At 41.7% G+C, this 25,865-nt stretch overlaps 1 protein-coding gene across 1 annotated transcript; it reads right to left on the bottom strand.

Moving 5' to 3' along the window:
• Positions 1-1,273: 1,273 nt before the first annotated feature.
• LOC147896233 (protein Brevis radix-like 1) lies at positions 1,274-7,456 on the bottom strand. Its single transcript, XM_087382240.1, has 5 exons — positions 7,391-7,456; positions 6,816-7,270; positions 6,450-6,525; positions 1,758-2,206; positions 1,274-1,355 (listed from the first exon to the last, which is right to left on the bottom strand). Exons 1-5 carry the CDS (start codon positions 7,454-7,456, stop codon positions 1,274-1,276), a joined length of 1,128 nt encoding a protein of 375 aa, XP_087238366.1.
• Between the last annotated feature and the right edge of the window lie 18,409 nt (positions 7,457-25,865).

The following is a 25,865-nucleotide window of genomic DNA, read 5'->3' as shown; positions in this document are numbered from 1 at the left end:
GTACGCAACCAAGAAAATTTGTGCTTTACCAAACAACCAAAGAAAATGACTCACATAGATAAAAGTATCAAACATGAAATGGAAAGGCTCCTACCCCATACACCACAACTAGAAAAATGGTCCAAGACTCACAATGATTATACAAATCCTAAATACATGATCTTTGCGATCCCACTAGCTTGAATTAAATAGTGAGTATAACCTCCACGTACCAAAGATACTTGGCCTTAATGAGATGAGGGGAATATTTTTGTGCGGTGGTATATATGTACCTACAATAACAAGCTTTGACAAGATGGGTAGCCCACTATTATATAACAATAAGCTTCACCTGACTTCCCAAAATACAATATTCACAAATGGGCTTGAATTAATCATAGCAATTCCAACCAAAATCAAGACAAGGAGTCTTTATTATAGCAAGATGTTGTATTGAAGCATGTAATTTGAATACACTCTTACAAGATATTAGACCAAAAACTCACAAATTATTCAACATTCCAAATTGGACCTAAAGATTGACATGCTACAAGATTCACTAGAAAAGAAATACTCAGGCAACAAAACCAACAATGTTTTGCAAACGCAACTACTACAAAATCTATAAATGTCAGATTTACCAATTGGGGCAAATGCACCCATGGAAAATAGTTACGTAGGCACAATCAACGCCTATTTGAGTGACCATGTCCCTAGTGTATACATAGCCTACCAATTAATACCACAATTGCCATATTCCAAATTAAAGCCCAACAAGCAACACCTTCTTGCTAAGAAGAAGCATGCATCCATCATGGGGGATTCACTAGTAGTAACAAGGAGACATTATCTATGTGCAATAAATATATGAAAATTCCCCTTTTCTACCCCCTATTTACGGGACCTTACCTTATAAAATGTACCTTTCCTTCCCTTATATAACCCCCCTCCCTTACACTCACGTGGTACCATACGATAAACCCTAGTGGACCCCGGGGCATCCATGCATGTGAGCCCTTCAACATATTGATGTGTAATGCTACTTTAATAAAAATATCTTCTTGGAGCAAAATTAATCTCGTTACAATTGGACTACATCTACTCCAATGATAAAACAAGAAACGTTTCATGTACGTCCCAATGAACTAAGAGGGACTGCCGATGTGCACATATCCGCCCTTGTTCCTAATGCCCGAAGGACCTTTCACCCCGATAAGAGTACAAAGGGAAGCTTGGCCATCGGAACATGCTAACTACCTTGCAGTTTCCTCTGACTGTTTGCTGTAAAACACGATTATGAAAGATAATGGCGGTGTATTCTCAGACGATTCTCCTGCCACCATAGCCTCGCTTCAACCTCTGTGAATTTCTCGCGACTGTACACATGGAATAAACAAGCAACTGAACAAAAGCTCCTCCAGAAAACAAGCGATTTAATAAGAGCTCATCTAGCAAATCGTGCGTAGCAAATTAATCGCACGAAAATGTGAATCTCTAACGACGCTAGACAAGACAAACAAACTCGATATCACCATTGATGGATCGATAAATTATCAATCGTAAATTTAAGCATTTCGACACCAAACATCCAAAAAGTAAACACTCAAACGGCCAAAGGTTATCAGATTCAGATAGTTTATTGAAAGACAAATCGTGCAGTTTTTTTGGAAAAGGTCACTCGCTACTCTACGCTGTGCATGATTGATGTAAAGTTTATTACTTCGTAATGCGAGTTCGCATACGGAACACAATTGGACAAGGCCTGCAATGGTCTGTACCTGAATCTCAATCTCTTCAGCTCCGTAACACCCCGTGCCGACGACCTGAGCGTTATATAAACCCCAGGGTCGTCTTCTTCAATCCATTCGCTGGCGTTGCTGAGGGAGATGACCTCACCGCTGTTGTGGACGTCAGAATCAGCATGGGGAGGTCTGGAGCAGGGGTCCAAATCGGAGGGAGAGCTGGAGCAGCTGGTGGCGTTTGTAAAGTCATCGTAAGCGGGGTTTGCGAAACGTTCGTTGCTGTGCAATGGGAATAGGTTGGGGGCAAGAGCTGAATGGCGAGGAAATCCGAGCATCTCCTGCTGCAGCTTACGTTGATGGTGAGGATGGGTCGCTCGCTGCGATTTGCAAGCATCAGCGGTGGCGTTGAGAGTGTGGCTGATACTACGAAAAGGAGTTGTATCCCCAGACTCCGATCTGGACGGTCGTTCTGGCGTTGTCTTAAGCTGGACACACAAACAAGATGGTATATTGGTGTACGATCATAATTCAATTAATTCGTTAGAGCTTATATGATTTAGAGGCCTTCCCCATACTACAATGACGCCTTCGAGTGCTAGAGGACATAGCTCACTTGTTTCTAAACTACAGATTTTTAAATGTTGTGTGGGAAAGACGAATTGCCTCAATTATATGATGACCTCATTAGGGGATGTTCCACCTAGGTCATAGGGGGACTAGTTAGTGGTGAGGAGATATGTCCTATTGTTCACTTATTTACATAGAAATTCCATGGTTTATAATAAAACTTTTATCACATGCAACACTACTAACTTCACATTGGTAGGCTTTTCCAAGATAAAGAGAACATCATCAACGCATGCGATGGATTTATTAAAAAGATCACCAAGAAACTCAAACACAATGTATTGGATCTACCTTCTGAGCACATACTTGTCACAAAAGACATTTGGAATTTGATCATAAACACGAAGCTCGAGATGAGCTTGGTTTGCTATTACAATAAGCTTTACTTATTGCCACACAGGATCTGATATGTTCTCATTAATCATAGATTTGGTTACCCTTTATTATAGCTCTCGGAGACCTTGTAACTATTGCTAAAAAGAACTATAAGTTATTGATTAGACTCTCTTTTCTCTACCAAAAAAAAAGAGAGACACAAAGTAACATAAAAATAAAGGACAAACTACAATTAGGTAAGAGCATAAACACAATAAGACAACAACACTCTCCAGTAACTTGAAAACTTCATTGGAAAACTAATTATAGATCTTTATACTACAACATGAAGTTAATTGGCTAGAAATAAAACATGAGTCCATGGATAACCTCACTAAGCTACAATGGTAGACCAATGCCACCAAAATGTATGGAATAGATATACCTCATAGCATAGTAAAGCAAGAAGTAGACCCTCAAAACAAACAAATACCCGAGACACACATCTAGCACCTAGATCAAGAAGGCCCTATCTACTACTTCAAATATGATAATCATGAGCTCTTTCTCATATGATATCAACCTCAATATTACTCTTGCATTGAGAAATCTATGAAGGAAAAGATCTATTAACAAATGAGGAAACAACCTACAACGAGTAACTTTAGAACAACCAAATCAAGACAAGAAGATACCACATCACTAACCAATAATAGAGCAATGAGTAATAGCTTTTGGAGCTAATGCAAGGGAGACCTAGAGAAGCAATACGCCTATAGTAGACTAACAAAGCAAGAATGACAACATGGAGTATTGATTCCATTTCTAAGAAAAAACTTTGAAATCCCTATAAAAAGGGGTCCCATTCAGACTCCTAAAACCTTGAGGCCCTGGTCTAGGATGGGATAAAAACTGGCTATTCAGATCCTAAACACATCCTAGATCATTTAGTTTAGGATGCTCAAGTAATGATGGCAAAAGGATTCCCATCCTAAACCCATGCTAGGCCCATCCATGTGCTAAGATGCTTAGTCCCCTCTGAGCCCCATTGCCCTTTAGCCCTCTTTCACACTTACTATATTCTCAAAGATAGCCTTATATGCCCTAACATCCCCTTTGCCCTTTCTCTCTTTCAAGACTCAAACCGAGTTCTCTCGACCCTCATGTCCCCTTTCTCATCCTGCTCATCCTTTACTATGCCATCTAAATTTTCTCTCTCCCATTTTCCTCCTTTTCTTCAATCTAAATTTTAAGAAGCTTGCATCTTAAAATGTCAAAAGTGAAATTCTTTTGAAGCTCACAACCAACTCACCTCTATTGCTACAAACCATGGTTTCAACTTTTGGTAGCGCATTTTACTATATGTGATGCCATACTAGCAACACCTATTGTGTCCCTTTGAGAACAAGCTACTCAAATCAATTCTTGGAAATGGATCATATATTTATTCCCTATTATAAAACTTAAGCCACCTATCAACTTCACTTAAAACATTTACTGGTATATATACATTTTTGAGAAATGCTTTTGATTAAAGCATTGGGGGAGACACTAGAGATCATATGTATACTCGGGTACATCCCTAGATGTGGGACCTAAGGACTATAAGAAATTAAAGAGACATTCCAACAACTTTAAATGTCTTTTCCCTTGCAACTAGTAAAGTAGAAAATGTATGATGGGTCAAGGGTTTCCAAAACCATAATCATCACGTTTTCATTTCTACTTATTCTACCTTTTTGTTTGCTTTGTCATTTAGATGTGTTTTCTAGTTTTGTTTTAGTTTATGAAAGACTTACTTGGGTGCTATTTTACATACATGCTTTGCATTTTACTATAGCTATTGTACACAATATAATTTGAATTCTCATGACTTGTAAAATTATGTCAATTTGATTTTGCTAAACTTTTGAAGGTTGACAACCAACAAGAGGACTTTACAATATTTTACTTGCACTCTCTCGTTAGTGGAGTATTCTAGTCTCAATCTGGTAGAGATTTGGAAGTCCCTACCTATTAATTTCTACTTGTTTTTTTATCTTTTTTGTATAAATTCCTCCTAGTTTAGTGCTTTTAGAAGAAACATTCTTGGTTAACACACCTCCCTTTAATCTTCTTGTCTTGCATAATCTCAAATAGCTCTCACTCCCAATAAGAGACCGTGATGCCAACAACCACTACCTCAAGCTTTGAGAACAAAGAAAGAAATGGGATAAAATAACCATCTTGAAGATAAAAACTAAACAAAGATTTATAGAAAACAAGGCTAGGCTACATAATGTTGCTGCCTATCTCCATGGAGTCAACAAACATCTCTCCCTTTGTCGTAGACTATCCTGAGATTTTCCCCTCAACCATGCACTCCAACGATACACAATGAATCATAAAAAACAAAATCTTGATAACTTGTTTCCCTCTTCATCAACTACCTACTTCATAGAATTGGAAGGCATGCAAGACTTTCCTCGGGGGGGTCACTATGTATAAACCCTCTATATCACGTGCGTTCAAGGCCTATTTCTAAAATCCCTTATCTGTAAATGTTTCATTACTAAAATGTACCCCTTTTCTATACAAATCTGTAAATTTTTTCCAAAACTATTTTAACTAGTCCCTTATGTATATTTTATTTCTGTAAATTTTAGAAATAGAAAATATCCTTCTATTGAACTCACGTGATAGGGTTACATATTATGAGTGACCCCCCCGAGAGACTTTCCCCATTCGATTGCTTGCAACAATAACCAACTCTAAGCACAAAATCATCATAACAACGAGCAAAATTTCAATGCAGACAACTCCACACCACAGGCTCCAAGTTGCCAAAGCTAAACAACGTCCGAGAATAGTGATATTCTCTACGATTGGACTAGGAGTTTTACTCCTTATAGCTTCCATGAAAGAGTCACGAATGTTGTGCATCATGGGCCTCATAAATTTCGTAACACTCACTCAAATAAGGCCAATGCTAGAAGTCGATGTGTCAAGCAAGCTCATAAGGTAATGTTGCAAAAAGAAGTGAAGGAAATAAATACATGCATCTACCTCTACGATCGGAGGGAGGGCTTTGAAAGCTAGGGACACATGTTCCAATAGTGAGCTTTCTCACACACCAATCCAACCAAAAAAGCACAAATTTAAATTTCCCTTTCAAATGACTAAGGCTGCCCAAACTCTCGAAGGGGAAAAAACAAATAAAAAAACTTTCTAAGAAAGAAAGAGTAAACACCAAAGTCTAAGTCTCCTAAAAAAACACTCCTTGAACGAGGGAGTGGTAAGAAACCACCATAGTTACGTCACTACGTTTTGTCATAATCGTCTCTCATTCTTTTCTTTTAAGGAAGTGAATGCTATGGAGGGAACCAAAGGAAGTAGATGCTATAGACCGTGAGCTAGCATCTAGGAGCTAGGAATGAAGGGAAGGATAGGCTATAAAGGCTTTAGAGGAAGCTAGAGCGGAACTTAAAGTGGGTGGTTGTTAGCACCACCCTTATGGAAGGGTAATGGGAGCCTTTATAGTTTCCCTAAGGCTTAAGCTCTCCCACATTGTTATTTCTATTTCTGGACGTGATTGAGCACGCTTCGTCCCAAAAGACTCATGGTTCTTCTTCAACAAATTCCAACAGCCTCCTTTCAACTGGTTTGCCAAGAATCACCACAAAGCTCAAAGCACAATTGGTTGCCAGGAATCACCACATCTCTCGAAGCATAAATCGTTACCTCGTGCTCGGCGTGAGAAGCTGTGGGCAGTGGTCATCTTTTCGACCTGTTGATCAACCTCGGCACATTGTACAACTCATGCACCTTGTCACAGTTCTCAGCCCACCATTGTTGTGCTTGCCATTTGTTGAACGTTTCCCGGCTGCAGCACCATATCCATTCCAGCAGTTACATCGTTGAAAACTCGCACACCTTGCAAAGGTTCCTCATGTTAAAGATCGACGTCGTGCACTCCTATATAGTATACTACTCTCCCTTCTCAATCAACAAAAAATTTTCAGCCTATCTATATACCTACATCGTCAATCGACAAGAAGTTTCAGGTTTTCAACTCGCTGAGCGCCAAATGGAAGAGACATATTTCAAGTCGGCAACCAGTCGTAGCTCCTAGGAACTGACTCGCACGTTTGCAAAGATATAACTACCACTGACCTGAACCTGATTCTCTTGAGATCGTTCCCTCCATCGGACAAGGTCACAAACGTGATCAACACCCCTGGCTCCACTTGAGCAACCCACTCTTCGTCTGATCCGTCGTCTGGAACAAAATCGTACCGTGATCTAGGCTCGTCCTGAATACGAGATGAGACCGTATCTACTCTACCTGCCTCCAGCATCCTGGTGGAGGCGGACCGCCTTGCAGGTTTAGCGTAATGGACCTTCCTTGGGTAAGGTCGAGGGACCTTGTATGTGACAGGAGCTTGGAAACTTTGAGGGGTTTGAGGCGGAGTGGAAAATGCAATATCCAAAAAATGAGCGCGGTTCGCCGACGGGACTTCAGAAGATGCGTCTGTGATATACATGTGATCTATACCGTTGTTGAGGTCAGGATCCGGCGAGGCACACGGACTACATCCCCCTGACAATCTCGCAGCCAAGCATTTGAGCTGTTACAGAAACACAATCAATTTGGCATAAGAAACGGCATTAGCAGTCTTTCGGAGCAGATTGGGCGACTGTAGGACATGAGAAGTTCACTGAGCCTAACGCCAAAATGAGGCTCTTACCTGATTGGTAAGAAACCTGATTGCCTCTCTGGTTGCAGGAGACTTTGGAATTCTGTCATCGTCCATCGCTTGGACAGAATCTTCAACGTGCTTGGGGCACGCGACACAGGACAGCATTCTGAGCTTATGATGGTAAAGCACAGGCTAGGGACAACCCACAGCAATTCAGAGAGACGCCTAGATTGGGGAAAGTAAGATCTATTATGTAATGCAAGACATGAAGCTTCGCTCCTCTTCAGGCCTCATCGACGTTGCCTGTTGGCATGTACTAGTAGCTTAAAGCTTGAGTTCCCTCTCCGCGATCACAGCTCCATCACAAGAACGTATGGCGTGCAACCGCACCACCAAGGCCAAATCCCGTTTGATAGTCCAGGGAAGGTTGATGCTATTAACTGCGATTCTCTGGGCTTGGAAGCTTGCGAGCAGTGCACAGCTTTTGCTTCAAAGCGCAGGTGATCAGGGCTTCTCATTAAATAGATGGGCAATTGCTGTTTGTCCCAAGTTCCAACTCCCGAGTCCGAGTCGAATCGGTCTCTAGGCGTCAGCTTCCTCCCCTGCTTCGGGGCAAGAATCGGGGGCTTCGGACTCCGCACTCCGGAGCGCTCCGGAATCAATTGCGTCCTCAGACAGGACTCCCGATGCGTTCCGAGTCTCACGGTATTTATCAACCGAATAAATGACTTGAGCTTCCCTACACGTCGCAACCCGATATCAACAGAGGAATTATATTCGCCTGTAGCACCAGCTTGAGCACTTACACGTGTGACGTGCTCTCTCCTAGGCAGACTAAACGACGACGAACCGTAGATTTGGACTTTTGGCGCTTACAATTGCAATGCAAGCTGGCCAGTTTGGCCTCCTTCCATCACAAAATCACGCTTCTAATGAGGAAGGTCACTAAGCGAGGAACCAATGGAGCGGACTAATTATAAAATACAAACCTCAGTTTTTAATTCTATCCTCTACAGACACACGTGACACGACTCTACGAAACCCCAATCTGAAATACGACACTGTGCGGAATAAGAAGTAAAGTCACTAATGGCAGGCTACGGTTAGAATGAGAGCCAGTGTCGGAAGCTGAATGACTGGGATAGTAGAAGATATGTATATGAGACACCTCTACTACTGGCCGCCTCTGGCGCTACTAATTACGGTTACGAAAGCAGGATTCTCATGATCAAAATTCAAACTCATCGAACGAGTTCAACAAGTGCTGGACATCAAGCAGAGCTAAGTACACTAAGTACGTACACCGATGCACTGGTTCTCCTTCTCTGTAACGAATGCATTTGTGATCTATGATGATCTGAGAGCTCTGAGTGAGCCCTAGCTGCCAGCTGGGACTCCCTTTTTTTCTAAATCCGCAATTTCTTCACCATCCGAAGTTCCCGATTTCCACCGACGTTCTTGCAAATCATGCAGCGTACTATCAGTCTATCACGGTTTCATTGCACGGTTGATGGCAGCGTAGATCAAGCGCGTCGCAAGCCCGAAGCAAGGTTGCAAATGGCATTATGGCATTGACGGTGGTCTGTTGACGTGAGACCAGGAGTGACTCCCAGTGAGTCATCATGCAAGGTGTAAACGCCCAGCTGCTATATATAACCGCGCCGTCCGATTTAGCCATTTTCAGAATCCAGATGATAAAATTTTGAAAAGTTTTTCAAACCATACGTCGCTTTTGAACTGGACTCAGGGGATTTCGAACCCATTCGTATCAGAGTCCGCTTCAGTCCATTCCCCAATGCCTGTTTTGCATGCAGAGAGATTGGGCACTTTGCAGGAGAGTATCCCCAAAGGAGAGTGCATAAGAATTCGACCCAAAAAGAGCCACAGGTTGAGGCCATGCAGGTGGAACCGCAGCACGAGCCAAAATCTAGTGTTCTAGCCAAAGAAACTCTTCCCACTTCTGAAGGTATTCTGGAAGATTGCATCAAGGTTAGAGCCCCCCAGTGCCCGACTCCTAAGCTGGGACCACCCTCTCTTGTGCAAAAGGCACCGCCGTTGGGGGAATCCTCGAAGGCAAATGAGATGGTGCTCCCACAGCATCTCAATCTATCAGAAAATACGGGCCCGTCTAACATCGCGTTTATCAGGTGTTTATTTGCGCGTTTATTTGCATGTTTACACTGAGAATTGGACGCGCATTTAGACGCATAGATAGACGCAAACCAGAGAATACAGAAAGTGAGACTTTGGTGTACATCATTGCTTTTCAAACATTACCCATGATTACCAAAGCACATAATTTTAACAAAAACATCAATGCTTTTTTGCAAGCCCACATCTACAAGAATTAAGTGAGGTGAGGAGAATGAAACAATATGTAAAATAGTTTTGCCAATATCAATGATGGGGCTACGGTTCAATCTCATCCTCAATGAGATCAACCCTTGCCAAACTATCTACTTCAAAATCCAAATGTCAAGTGTTTAGATCTACAAATACATTCAACCCACTACTACTTGTGCTACTCATGTGCTCATCGAAATCAGCATCACCAATGGTAGGCTCGTCCTCATGGGTAATGGCCTCAATATCTGTATCTCCTATCTCATGATCATCCTCCTCTCTCATATCACGGTCATCATCACGTCCATGGCCATGATCATCCTCCATACGCTCCATATTAGTAAATGTACTATACATCACTTTGGAACGTGGCATAATAGGTATGACATGCCATCATCTATTATTATCCACCATTGGTTGATAGACAACCTAATTCAAACACAAATACAATCATGTTATTTTTCTTGCATCAAATATTTAAAAGCGAGTATTTTTATATGTGTGCACAGTATCTGTTCATATTGTTGCGATAGTACTAGTGTGTCCTTTCTACTTTGCCAAAACTTTGTGGAGTCAATAGTTACAAAGCCACATGCATGGCGTTTGATTGTTGCATTAGGGCCTCTTTCCACCATGTCCTTAAACCACTTTACATCCAAAACATACACAAAGAAGCGTCGAAAGTCAAACTTAATAATATCTTGGATTATGCCACAATAATCATCCATGGCTCCACTGGCTCCCTCAAAGCTAGCAATGACGCCGCAATCTTGTGTGTTTCTGTTATCATCAATCCGTTGTGTTCAAAAATGCTTGCCCTCACACCATATAGCATTGAACATAGTGCACTACACCAAGAAAAAATCAATTAAATAAGCAATCTAAATTATTGAAAGCTCCTAACTTATGCATAACATTCTATATACCGACCTTGCTCATGCATCCCCTAGCATACTCCCATTCTTCCATTGTGATATGCATCCCCTCGTCTTTCTCTGCTTTCTCCATTTCATCAAGTAGCCAATCCACATGAATATCCTTTGGAAGTGCTCTTAGATACTGAGGGTATGGCACATGAGATCCGTGGTGTGTACGAAAGAGGGCCCTTTCTTTTTGTCTTCTTGCCTTTGCATCCTCGTATCTTGTCACCCATCTTTTCATCACATCACTATTAAGCACGCAAAAGAGGTTGATACTATTATGCAACTCCGTGTCTATTACTTTGTTGCATCCTTTCCCTTGAGGCACAATAGAGGTCATCCTTAGGTCTTCATCATCTCTCCATAGTCGTGGGAGAGAGCTATCCACATCAACAAGAAACTCAGAAATATATACAAGTGACTCTTGTACCAACCAACCCTCGGCCATGCTACCTTCGGGTCTTGCATTTTGTCTCACGAAGCCCTTCAAGGTCTTCATGAAGCGCTCGAGGAAGAACAACCATTGTGCATGTATAGTACCGTATATAGCGATCTCATCCACCAAATGCACTATAAGATGTAGTTGGCTTGTGAGAATAGAACGTGGAAATGTCTCCTCCACTATAAATAACACTACAAGGCATAAGCCATTTTTCGACGGAAATACCGACGGAAATACGGATGGAGCAATGCAAGTTTGAATGCATTACTCAAGTAAGCTTTAAAGTCTATTTTGCAAACATGGTGAATTATGCTAGTGGGTCAATTACTCGAATGCCTTTCCTCATTTATGGTCTTTACGTGCAGGCTATTATGTAAAATGCTTCCAAGGGAGAATAAATTACCGACCTCAAGAGATATGGCAAGGCAACATGTGACCTCTCTTGGAGGATTAGATTACAAGCGCATGCATGCATGTGTCAAACGATTGCGTTTTGTTTCGTGGACTACATAAGGATGCAAGAGAGTGTCCTACTTCTGGAGAGGCAAGATATAGAGCAGATCTCAAAACTTTGGACGTGCCTTGTAAGGTTCTGTGACATTTTCCCATAATCCCTCGCATCCAACATATGTTCAAGTGCAAATCTATTGCAGAGCTCATGTCATGGCATTCCTCCCATCGATCAACTGATGGCAAGTGGAGAACTCCCGCAGACTCTCCTGTATGGAAGCATATTAATGAAGACACATGGCCAAGCTTCAAGGAAGAACCTAGGAGCTGGAGACTTGGATTGGGTATGGACAATGTGAACCCATTTGGTCTCAAAAGCACCTCTTACAGTGTATGGTCAGTGATATTAGTGAATTATAATCTTCCACCCTCTATGGCTATTAAGAAAGGACATGTTATGTTGCCCCTTCTAATTCCAGAGAAACATAAAGTCCAAAATCCTTATGTTTATTTGGAGTCTTTGATTGACGAGCTAGAGATACTTTGGAGAGATATCGAGGTGCATGATGTGAGCAGGCCTCTCCTGCATGGAAGCATATTGAAGACACATGGCCAAGCTTCAAGGAAGAACCTAGGAGCTGGAGACTTGGATTGGGTATGGACGATGTGAACCCATTTGGTCTTAAAAGCACCTCTTACAGTGTATTGTCAGTGATATTAGTGAATTATAATCTTCCACCCTCTATGGCTATTAACAAAGGACATGTTATGTTGCCCCTTCTAATTCCAGAGAAACATAAAGTCAAAAATCCTTATGTTTATTTGGAGTCTTTGATTGACGAGCTAGGGATACTTTGGAGAGATATCGAGGTGCATGATGTGAGCAGGCCTCCCTCGTCATGAGACTTCAACTGCAAAGTAGTCTTGATGTGGATGATGCATGACTTCCCAGGCTATGGCGAGTGTTCAGGTAAGCATTGCACTTCTAATTATGAATAGGCAAAGGATGTGGCACCCTAAACCCAACTTCAACTCTTAATTGCATCTATTGTTCAGGTCTCACTACATCGGGTTACCATGCATGTCCTATTTGTGGTCCTTCGCTAGTTGCCTCATGGGCAGACGCATTGAATAAGGTCATTTATGAGAATCATCATCGATTTCTCCCACCTGATCATCCTAGATATGTTGCCCCTTGGAATGAAGTCCTCCCACAATCACTCACCGTGGGAGATTGGATGAGAATTTGGGATGGTTCCATGACTCCTCCACCACTTGGCATGAGCCGGTAAGGGTTTGTAACTATTGTGTGCTATATTGGTTGGAAATAAAGATTGCCCGCTAACACCAACTTTTGTTTAGATACTCCATCTTTTATCGTTTACCATATTGGTCCCACCTCAAGATCAATCACCTGCTTGATCCCATGGATATGTTCAAGAATGTGGCATCTACCATTTGGGAGCATTTGAATGGGACACGAGATTCCACAGGCATAAGGGAGGATCTACGTACCACAAGGAGGATGCGTGAAGCTTGGCCACAAGAGAGACCAAATGGGCGTGTTTTTTAACCTCGTGCACTGTGGATGTTATCAAAGCTAGAGATGGCGACGGTGAAGCGCGCTATTACTACAATTCGTACTCCCATTGGATGCATGAGGTGTTTGAAGGGAGCCTTTACAAAGAGCAAGAAAAGAGGTGTAGAGCAATTATATGACTTGAAATCTCATGATTGGCACAAGATGCTCCACGTAAGTATTTTATGTGCATAATATCTTTTTCCTTTCAAATTTGTGAGTGAATAATTATAAGCAACTAATCAACCACCTCCTCATGGGTTCAGTTCATACTACCTACTAGCATTTCACGTACTGCATCGAAGGACATGAAAGATTGTATTTACAAGATGGGCAAGCTTATGAGGTACTTTACATGATACAAAATATGATGCGTATCAATGCTCCATGCAAGTTTGAATGCATATTGCTAATATGCTATACTTTTTCATTTCTACATATGTGAGCTCAAAGGAAATAGATCCCACCACGCTTGAGAATGCTCGAGTTATATCAGTGGAGGTGGTTTGTTTAGTGGAGGAGACATTTCCATGTTCTATTCTCACAAGCCAACTACATCTTATAGTGCATTTGGTGGATGAGATTGCTATATGCCGTACTATACATGCACGATAATTGTTCTTCCTCGAGTGCTTCATGAAGACCTTGAAGTTCTTCGTGAGACAAAATGCAAGACCCGAAGGTAGCATGGCTGAGGGTTGGTTGGTACAAGAGTCACTTGTATATATTTCTGAGTTTCTTATTGATGTGGATAGCTCTCTCCCATGACTATGGAGAGATGATGAAGACCTAAGGATGACCTCTATTGTGCCTCAAGGGAATGGATGCAACAAAGTAATAGACACAGAGTTGCATAATAGTATCAACCTCTATTGCATGCTTAATAGTGATGTGATGAAAAGATGGGTGGTGCATACGGATTCTCCCACCAAAGTACGATAGTCTTGTTATGGTGCTAAATACGTAGAATAGAAATCCGCCCCTCAACTTTGAGGATTTTAGTGTGATGCTTCTGGAGGAGAAGATGCATCAAAAAACGAGGACTGCAGAAGATTCGGCTTTCTAGATCAGATCAAAGGAAGGTAAGGGTAAGGATTCTGGTAACCCATCTTCTTCTGATGATAAAAAGAGAAAGAAGAAGATCAAGTGCTTCTATTGCAACAAGGTAGGGCACAAGCAGAATGAGTGCTGAAAGAAGATTGCAGATGAGAAGAACGGAGTAAAGAAAGAGTCCAGCAACAGTGCATAGGCAATACCAGTAGAGCTGTTCATCGCAATTGAGGAGATTTGCACGGAGGCAGTTCATGTACCTGCAGATGAACCGTGGATCATTGACAGTGGTGCATCGCGCCACATGACTAGTCGGAAGGATCAGTATACCTCTCTACAGCCGGTAGGGAATGACATCCTGGTAGCAGCCAGCAATGATGCAAAATGTCCAGCAAAAGGAAAAGGTACGATTGCTCTCTCATCACATAGAGTTGTAAAACAGTTGTCGGATGTTCTTTATGTGCCAGATATCAAGAGAAACTTGTTGTCCATTTCTGCGATCATGGATCGGGACCTCAAAGTTCAATTCGATAAGAATTGTGCATAGATTTTGGATCTTCAAGGGAAGGTTGTTGGTAAAGGTATACGGTGCAACAACATCTACAAACTCTCAGCTTTCAGTGCTCGAGCAGATGTGAAGAACACTAAGCTATGGCATGAGAGGTTTGATCATCCAAACCTTAGTTCTTTGAAGGAGATGCATAAAAGAGGAATGATTGCATATCTACCAGAAATTTCAGATCTGCTCGATGTATGTGAAGCTTGCATGATGGACAAGCAGCATCAGCATCCCTTTCCTAAAGAGGCCAACAGGGGAAAGGCTCCTCTAGAGCTCTTTCACATGGACCTCTGCGGAAAGATGGAGATGGAAGCTTTGGGTGGTTCCTACTACTTCATGACGCTGATCGATGACTACAGTAGAAGGATATGGCTATACTTCCTGAAGACTAAAGACAAGGCTTTTAGTACATTCAAGGAATGGCATGTAATGGTTGAGAAAGAAACGGGGAGGACCGTGAAGAAGTTGAGATCAGATAGAGGTGGAGAGTTCACATCAACTGAATTCGAAAGTTACTACAAAAGTCACAGAATCAAGAGGTAGAAACCCCTGCCACATACATCACAACAAAATGGAGTAGCAAAATGCAAGATGCACGTAATCTGTGAATGGGCCGGAATATGATGAAAGAGAAAGATTTGCCAAAGGCTTTCTGGGCTGAAGCATGTAACACTACAGTTTACATCCTGAATCGTAGCTACACGAAGGCTGTGAATGGGATGACTCCACTGCAAGCCTTTTTTGGCAAGAAACCTTCAGCTGCACATTTCAGAGTTTTTGGATGTGACTATTTTGTGCATGTCCCTGATGCTACCAGGACCAAATGGGAACTAAAGAGCCAGAAGTGTATTTTCTTGGGCTACAATGAGGAGGCAAAGTGTTACCGTCTCTATAACCCTGTTACCAAGAAGGTAATTGTAAGTCACGATGTGGTCTTCTCAGAACAGCCACATCAATTGGAGGAGGATGCTTCCTTCCCAGACAACCAGGACCAAGATATCCATCCAGTACCGCCACCAATAGTAGACCGAACTCCCCCAACGGTGCTTGGGAGGATTCAAGACAAAGAAGATGAAGAAGAGCCTGTGGAACCACAACAGCAACAGCCATTCCCAAAGTGGGTAAAGCAACTTTTGGACGGCAGAGAACCTCTAGCCATTGAGGAGGAACCATCCGAACACCACTAGTCCAAGAGATTAGAGGAGCAAAGAATGGTGTAGGAACACTTGGTCAACTATGCTTTGATGACAGAAGTGATCCGTGCTGATGAACCCAAGTGTCTTGAAACTGCACACGGTGATGATAGGTGGATGGAGGCTATGCAGTTAGAGTATGGCTCCATAATGAAGAACAACACTTGGGACCTTGTGGATCGACCACCAAAATGCAAGGTAATCGGAACCAAGTGGGTATACAAGACCAAGTACAAGTTCGACAGCATGTTGGATAAGTACAAGGCTCGGCTCATGGCAAAAGGATTTACACAGGTACATGGTTTTGATTATCATGATACTTTTGCTCCCACGGCTCAACTAACCACAATTCGCAATGTTTTGGCTTTAGCTACCAAGGAAGTTGGCCCGTGTTTCAGATGGATGTGAAATCCGCCTTTTTGAATGGAGATTGGGGGACCCTGCAGTGGCCTTTGGACATGGCTCCATGGCTGCTTGTCCACTTTGAACTTCTTTCGCCTCTCCTCCCTTGCAACCACCTCTTCAAACTCCTCTTCACGTGTCTGGTGGGTCATTCAAGGTGGCTTCTTATGCCTAGGGGTCTGCTTTGTCCTTGGTCTCTTTTCCTTTTCACGAGGCTGTGAGATAGTAGGCTAAGGCTCTTGCTCAACTCGTACTAGAGGCTCCTCATATCTGATCATCTCGAGGCACAGAGGGTTGATGGTGCTCTTTTGTGCGGTGTGCTTGGTTGGAGGATTGGGGCCAAGGTTCATTATATGTGCGAGCCCACCAAATACTTCCTCTTGTTGTGGCCCCTGTAATCTCTCCATCTCCTCTCTTTGCCTTTCTTGTTCCCCTTGTTTGTCTAGATGCTCCACGCTAGGACCCCACGGAGGAGGGAGGGGCAGTTGATCAGGATTGACTGCACTATTTTGCCCCTCTTGGGAGACTGCTCTACTTCCACGGTTAGTTGTGTGGAAGGACTGAGATGACCCCTGATGGATCCTTCATCGTGCTAGGATTCCTCATGGTGCTGAGATCCCTAAGATCCCCCATGAGAGTTGGATGGTGGGGACTCGCATTGCTTGGATTCCTGATGATGAGAACTACCTTCAGATCCCTAGTGATCATTGCCCTCTGGGGCTTCCAGTGTGTTCGGAGGCCATGGCGTTCTAAGGAGGACAACGGGTGGTGTCTAAATGACATCCAGTGGGTCTAGCAGTTTGTTTAACTCGTGCCATAGAAATGAGGGATTTTAGGGTTTTGAAGTGCTTTATATAGTCTTTAATAAAGCACTTTAGGGTTTTTCTTTTAAATTAGGGTTTTTTGAGTGCACATCCTCCCCCCAGTGTTTTGTTGCTAGTTTAGTAATACTTAATCTTCACCACCCTCCCTCCCACCAACCCACTCACCCCTCTGCCGTGCCATGTTGCACATGCGATTCTGCAATTTCCAAACAAATTTGTGAATTTTGGAATCTATGATTGACTCAAAATAGTGTTAAATTTATTCATCAAACATTTTACATTTGGGGCTCTCTTAGGACCCAGCGCCTCCCCTGTCTGACTCTATGTTGCAACCAAAGCGCAACCCTTGGCACCCTATTGAGGGCTTCCAAGCAGCACATCTCCTTGCCTTCTTGACATGTTGAACCGCTTTTGCGAGACTTGAGACCTCTACCTTATCGCGCTTGAGAGTCCTAGCCTCTAGACATTTATAAAACCAATCGACCATTTCATGTAGTGCATTGCTTCGTGCGATACCACCCCCATGCCTTGTATTCTTGAAGTATGCTGCCTTTGCTCTGTAGTGTGATTTCTCCATTCCTTGAGTATTCCAAATGCCTTTCCAGTGAAGGTTTCAAAAACAATGTTCACAGTTAAAGCAACAAGTTCGGCATGCGTGCCATAATTTTTGGATAAAGGTTGGGATAAGAAGACATGTAGTTCAGTGTTTTATGAGGTTTTCCAACCTTCTATGCAACTGAAGTACATGGTTGCATCACAAAATTTTATTTGTTCTTTTTATTATAAGCGCAGTCAAATGCTAGGCACAAAACTAGTCTCAATGGATCAAGATGAAGATTCTTTTGGTGCAGAAAATAAACTTCTTGATATTGATGTTGTTGAAAATGGTGATGTGCTAGTCAATATCTCATTAAGAGAATGTTGCTCCCTAGCTCAATTGCGCAATGACATTCTGTTTGAGACAGAAGGTTCTATTTCAAACGACTTTTTATTTATCTACAACAATAAAAAGGTACACCATCTGATTTATCCTAGTCTCATTAAGCACTGCTATTAGTTTACTTTACCCTATTGATTCATATTGCTTTTTTGCAGTTGCTCAAAAGAAGAGAGAGCTCAATAAAATGCAAAGACATTGAAAATTTGAAAATTGAGATAACACAGACTCCATAAACTAAGGTTTTGTATTCAATCAAGTAAAAATTTATACAGAAGTGTTTAGTTGTACATGTAGAACATATTCCTGACATCCATTTTCTATTTATGTATAGCTTGATCCAGAGGTTGCTCTTCATGGTCCAAGCTCTCCCTATCATCATTTTTTGGAGAATCTATTTTCTACTACTCCATCCTGTCCTGTACAGTATGCTGGTGCTGCTCCATTGTCTCCTCTATTGCCCCAGGAGCAACTGTTTGCTACTGCTCCATCTTCTCCTCAACAACATCAGCAGCAGGTCCTTGCTCCTATGGCTTCTCCTCATCAGCACCAGGTCCTTGTTTCTGTGGCACCACATCAGCTTCATCTGTGGCATCAAGGTTTATGACACCTTCTTGTACTTTAGAGCTCTCACCCAACTCCACAATAGCTGGTATAATAAGTTTGGGGGAGGCATAGCTCAAAAACCTCCAAATTGTATGAGCTCTGAAATTATATACATAGTTTGAGCTGAAGCTATCTTCTTTCATCTGCAATGGCATATGATGATTTAGAACACTTTGTATCACTATCAATTATCTTCAAGCTAAATGAAAATTATTTTTTCTTACAAGGTTTGGCTGTTCTTTCTCAAAATATCTTGAAAGTAGATATTTGGCACTGATCAGCACTCTCCATCTGCAGCTACTTGAATCATCTTGTTGTGGTGTCTATACAGTTGGAAAGATATGTTAGAAACTATTAACATCTGAACAAAACAAAATTATTCAATAAGTTCAAAGGCATAGCATGAAATAGACATCAGTAGAGGGAACAACTTTTTACCTCTAGATTTATTGGCTCTATTGAATCCAAAAGAGAGACATTAGGAGGACAGTGATCCAACGCATCTAGAAGCCTTCTAATACAACTGCAATACATATAATTTAGTTAGTATGATATCAAAATAATGAAGTTTTAAGTTCAAAAAGCACACACAGCACTTACGATTTCAACTCTCTGTGTGTGTTTTTAAGAGAGTTGAATATAAAGCATTGCTTCTGCTGGATTTAATAGAAACAAAACTCCAGTGGTCACTGCATAAGGAAAAAAGCATTAGGAAATCAAAGGCTACAAGAGTTCTCAATCTTAAAGAAGAATCTTAAAAGAAACAGTCACCCACATACCTGTTATGGTATGGAAGTAGAAAAACATCGATAACTTCAAAATTGCAGTGTTTGAACCAGTTAGAAATACTGATGGGAGTTTCCTCTGCATCTCTTAACTTAGAAGAAATGGCAGGATCAATAATAAGGACAGTATTGTGTACAGAGGGGTGAAGCCAGCTTCTCATCATGCTGTATAGGACCAAAAAATAATTAGGGTAGGGTATAAAGGAGGTACAAGGAGGATTGTTTTGCAAAAAATGTAAAATAAACACTTATTTCATTAATTTTGGACTCATATGTCTACTTTTGGACTATTCCTTAAAATCCTTCCCAACTGAAAAGTTTACTTTATGAAACTGTCATTCGAGAATCAAAAGTTTACTTTCTGGCACTATCATTTTCACATAAGACATTTCAAAATATCTCTCTACAATGTTGTACAAATAATGCAAAAACTACTATTAAATCCTAAATTTCTATTTCTTGTTTATAAGAATCATATTCTTAAAATAAAAAATCCGAGTTATTCGTTTAAATCCATGAAAAACCATGCTATTGAGGATTCACAACATTTTAAAAATGTATACATAAGAGACCTGTAAGACTCTTTTTACTTTCAATGCAGAAAACTATAACACTCTTGAATATTCAAGAAATTAAAAGGTTTATATACACATGAGACATGATGGAAGCCTCTTTTGTACTCCAAAAAGTAGCAATAGCTATGCTTGCAATTTTACATTATCATGTCATAAGTTTTACAACAAATATTGCTCTGGATGAGTCTTTGTACAAAGGATCTCCTGTGGCCTTTTCAATAATTTAATTTTTCCTTTACAATGAGTTTAGTACAAATGGGCGATCCAGACATTTGCTTGTTTGAATGTCCTTTTCTATCATGATCACAGAAATGAGCGATCCAAACATTTGCTTGTTCAGAATGTCCTTTCTGTCGTCACTTGTCGCTTGGGTGCCATCTTCATTCACTCTCATCTGACAACCACCACCACCTTCACTCTTTCTCGATATTTGAATGGTGTTATCATGGGCATTCTTCATTTGCGCTATCTCCTTCTACTTCCTCCCGGGTGAGCATCTTTGTGAACTCTGTAATGTGCGTAATAATTGGTTGCGGTAATTTTATTTTGTCTTCTACATCATACCCCATGTGCTTCTTTGTTTTCTTTGACCTTGATTTCCAGGATACTATGACTGTCTCTGTGGAAAGTCTTGAAATTGCTTCATGGTTTGGGACCCATTCCTTTTTCAAACAACTACTATACAATGTACTGTTATCTTGGTTCTCCTTCCTGCCCCTTGGCTCATACCATACCGCTGTAAATGTTGTAGCTCTCCCCCGGTCATCCATGCTCACGTCAACTACTTTTGCAACCCAAAACTTCACGTTCTCATGTTCATCATCCGATGGTTGAACTGCAACAAAACAATGGACATCTATGTCTATTTGTGGCATAAACTCTCTCTTCTTGGGTCCACAATATGGACATGGGAGCAACGATTCAAACTCATTTTCAAAGAGACCACATGCTGGACGCAAGTCATTACCAACATTTGGCCAAAATAAAGGCCGTTCTGCCTTAATATCATCTTCTCGCATTTTTGCAAGGTCCTTTATCAATTGGTAGGTCTTGCTAATTACAACAGTAGTGTGTTCCTTCCAAGAGGGCTTCCAATCAGGAAATCTCCGGAGCATTTCCTCTTTGTATGCAATAAAAGCTTTTAAGCCTTCTATTTCACCTTTGGATTTCTCGCTGAATCCTTTTATAGGAGCCCATGTTGGATGCATTTCTTTGCTCGGGATTGAAGTTAAGAGAGAGTAAGGTTCTTCAGGTTCCCATTTTGTATCAAGAGAATAGTGTTGCCATTGCATCACTGGTTTTTCATCCTTTAAGAAAAATTGAAAATAGTGTGGAGCGCTATGACCAATCAGGGCATCACCACCTTTTTGTATGAAAGGTAGAATAAAGCTCTTCCAATCATACATCCTCTCAACCATTGAGCATATTGTTCCTTCCTTACGGCCACCAACTTGCCTCCCGCATTTTCTTATCAAGTCATCCATTGTCTCCATGTCCTTGTGTTTTAGTTCTCTTGAAACTGTGCTAAATACCTGATCGATATCCTCATGTGTGTGCCCAACCAACAAAAACCCAACTTCAATCTCATTGAAGATTCTATGAGCGATTAGCATTGAGCAAAATGCAAAGAAGAGTACATTCTTATTCTCTCGTCCGCAATTGTCTGCTTGTATTCTCAAAGTTGCTGGTAGGCGACCTTTTTCTGCATGTACATTGTGAATTGCCTTCATAACGGATGTTACAACTTGATTGCTATTGTGTAGATGCAAGGAATCAATCCATATGTCTGCAAAAAACTTAAATCCGTGCACTAACACTCCACATAGATGTGTCTTTAAAAAGTATTTGCCTTGTAGCTTAGGTGGAGTGTTAACGAATCGAGGTAATGTTGTTGTATTTTGATCCATACCATCTACAATAATGCACATGTACTCATTTGGGTGAGAAATAGCTTGCTCCTTCCAAAATGCATATTTTATTCTAGAATGTCGAACAAGTCCATGATGAAATTCTCTCTTTCTTTTGTAAGCTTCTTTTTGTTCTGGAGATGTTGCACTCTCAAGTGCTCGCTTTAGATCATCACAGTAGTTGCACTTTGACATTTTTTGCCTCTTTGGGATTTTAACATGTCCAAAGCTTTTTTTCCAAAGAGTATACAAAGTATGAAAAGATGCCGGTGCATGCCCTCTTTGCCTCTGTGTTTCTCCAATAGAGTTAAATACTTCTTTCTTGGTCGAACCTATCGGAAGATGCATTTCTGATAGGTGGGGTTGCGGTAAAGCATTTTCATAAATGTAATCTTTCAAAATTGCTGTTGCCGCAACCGTTGAGGCTCTTGTTTTGGGCCTTCCTATGTTTCCATGAATGTTAAATTTAACTCCATACTTTGCTTTATTAGCCAAATTCCAATATGTGCCATGTGATAATCCTGTAATAATGCGATATGCATTATTGCATATACTTTTTCCATTTATAAGAGGCCTTATTTGATGTCCTAAACTTCGCCTTCTCTTATCATTTACAAGAAAGCAAGACAATCTCGTGAGTAGGTATTCATTTCTTCTGCTTCCTTTCCTTTGCCAGACATGTTCTCTACAACCCTTGATGTCATGTAAGTTAATGGATCGCATACATGTATGCTTACAGCATGTAGATCGCATTGCTTTTAGCATAACATCTTCATTCATTACTCTTATTCTCTTTGGTTGCTTTTCTGGATTTGCCTGCACTCGTTGTCTTTTCATGCATCTGTATGTCCGTTTTGGAACCTTCTGTTCATTCTTATTTGGATTTGTGTAGTTCTCCTTGTAAGATTTATTTGTCACGTTGTTTTCATGAGATGTTGCATCCTTGATCTTATCACTCTGACAGTCAAATACTGAATATTCCTTTGTTGATGTCATCCTTGCTTTTGATACATTCGTCAAACCATTTGTAACATTTACAAGTTCACAATCAAAGTCAAACACCGAATAGTCCTTTGTTGATCTCATCCCTACTTTTGATACAATCGTAGAACCACTTGTCACAATGGCATTAGAGTGTCCCGAATGATCTTCAAACTCATCTATTCCTGAGAGAACATCACTCATTGATGCACTTTCTATGGATTTCATAACTCCATAGTCAGTGGTGATAGACTGTCCAAAATGATCTTCAAACTCATCTATTCCTGAGAGAACATCGCTCATTGATGCACTTTCTATGGATTTCATAACTCCATAGTCTTGAAACTCCTCTACTCCAGAGAGAACATCACTCATTATACTATCGTGCATGATTTCCATAATTCCATAGTTACCTGCTTTGACTCCAAGAACTTTATCAGTATCCATGAAGCCATCCATGCTTGAAGATATAACACTTTTCACATCCTTGCCCAAGTTCTCAATGTGCATGAACTCATCCACCCTGGATAAGGCATCACTTGTGAAATATTTTTCTTTCTCGGTACCAATGAACTCATCGACTTCTGATAAGACGTCAGTGCTATAGTTGAGTGCATTGGAATCATCCATCTCTGAAGGAATAGAGCTTGGTACATTGGCATATTCTTTCAATTCTTTGATGTTGTAGTATACATTATGTTTATCATTAAAAACCACATGCCGAGTCTTTCCAATCTTTAAAAATTGCATGCTCCATCTCAAATCCTTACCTACCTCATAGTAGGGACCATCCAATGACATTGAGTTATCATCCATACCATCATCAATAACTTTTTGAATTCTCATCTGTGCAAATGTCCAGTGTTCAACTTGTTCAAATCCCAAGACTTGACCTTCTGCTACATACTTATTTGTAAATGATAACATTTGTAAAATATCTCCCACTCTAAAATCCAAAGATATGCACTTTGTATTCCTGATGACATGTGTTGGATAAGTCTCATCTCTGTCCCATGCAATAAATGCTTTGTTGGAAGTATTATAGGGCATAACATCTCCAAGGATTTCCATATCCCCACACTTATGCTTTAGCTCAACATGTGCACTAAGAATCCTTGATACGATAACCGCTACCTTATCTTCGCCAAGTCTTCTAAAGTGACAAATAGAATTTGGATCACTTTCATGGATTGTAGCAAATGCAACTACTTCTCTTTTGCAACATAAAATCACCTCCATCCCCGGGATAAATTTTGTAGCCATCTCCTTTGTGAGTTTCCTCTGCAAACAAGCTGTAACAACCATTATAAAGAACATTAGTCTCTTCTCAATAATCTACTTTATTAATGATTTAAAAATCCAGAACGTGTTTGAAAATTTAATTAGACACTAACCAATAACAACCCTAAATCGTAAACCAAAACAACCCTAAATCCTAACCAATAACAACCCTAAACCTTAAACCCTAAACCCTAACCCCCAAACCCCAAACCCTAAACCCTAACCTCCAAACCCCAAACCCTAACTCCCAAACCCTAAACCCTAAACCCCAAACCCTAAACCCTAACTCCTAAACCCTAAACCCTAAACCCTAACTCCCAAACCCTAAACCCTAAACCCTAAACCCTAAACCCTAAACCCTAACTCCCAAACCCCAAACCCCAAACCCTAACTCCGAAACCCGAAACCCGAAACCCTAAACCCTAAACCCTTAACCCTAACCCCCAAACCCTAAACTCTAAACCCTAACTCCTAAATCCTAGATCCTAAACCCTAAGCCCTTAACCCTAACCCCCAAACCCTAACCCCCAAACCCTAAACCCTAACTCCTAAACCCTAAATCCTAAACCCTAAACCCTAACTCCCAAACCCTAAACCCTAAACCCTAAACCCTAAACCCTAACTCCCAAACCCCAAACCCTAAACCCCAAACCCTGAACCCTAAACCCTAAACCCTAACTCCTAAACCCTAAACCCTAACTCCCAAACCCTAAACCCCAAACCCTAAACCCCAAACCCCAAACCCTAAACCCTAACCCCCAAACCCTAAACCCCAAACCCTAAATCCTAAACCCTAACCCCTAAACCCTAAACCCTAAACCACCAAACTCTAAACCCTAACCCCCAAACCCTAACCCTCAATCCTTGAACCCTAAACCCTAAACCCTAACTCACCAAACCCCAAATCCTAAACCCAAACCACGAAATCCTAAACCTTAAATCCTATGAGTGTTTTCAAGTAATATCATTTATTTAAGTAATAGTTTTAATTAGAATTTATAAGTAATAGTGGAATTGATAGTTGGGAGGGTGGTAGTGGGAGAAAGGGAGAGTGGGAAAGTGGAGAAAGGGAGTGTGGGAGGGTGGTAGTGGGAGAAAGGGAGAGTGGGAGAGGGAGTGGGAATGGGGGCAGTGGGGGTGGGGGTGGGAGGATGGGAGTGGGAGTGGGAGAGGGAGTGGGAATGGGGGAGGTGGGGGTGGGAGAATGGGAGTGGGAGTGGGAGAGGGAGTGGGAATGGGGGAGGTGGGGGTGGGGTGAGGGTGGGAGGATGGGAGGATGGGAGTGGGAGTGGGAGGGGTGGGGTGGGGAGTGGGAGTGGGAGGATGGGAGTGGGAGAGGGAGTGGGAATGGGGGAGGTGGGGGTGGAAGTGGGAGGGGTGAGGTGGGAGGATGGGAGTGGGAATGGAGGAGGTGGGGGTGGAAGTGGGAGGGGTGGGGTGGGAGGATGGGGGAGGGAGTGGGAGTGGGGGAGGTGGGGGGGGTGGGAAAATGGGAGTGGGAGTGGGAATGGGGGAGGTGGGGGGGTGGGAAAATGGGAGTGGGAGGATGGGAGTGGGAGGGGTGAGGTGGGAGGATAAGGGTGGGAGAATGGGAGTGGGAGTGGGAATGGGGGGGGAGGGGTGGGGGTGGGAGGATGGGAGTGGGAGTGAGACGTGTAGGTGGGAGGATGTGAGTGGGTGGGAGAATGG

Source organism: Dipteris shenzhenensis, chromosome 12 (genome assembly GCF_047967505.1).
Source record: "Dipteris shenzhenensis isolate YYH24624 ecotype China chromosome 12, Dip_SZ_1.0, whole genome shotgun sequence".
NCBI classification, from domain to species: domain Eukaryota; kingdom Viridiplantae; phylum Streptophyta; class Polypodiopsida; order Gleicheniales; family Dipteridaceae; genus Dipteris; species Dipteris shenzhenensis.
This window is presented reverse-complemented; position numbering and strand designations above follow the sequence as displayed.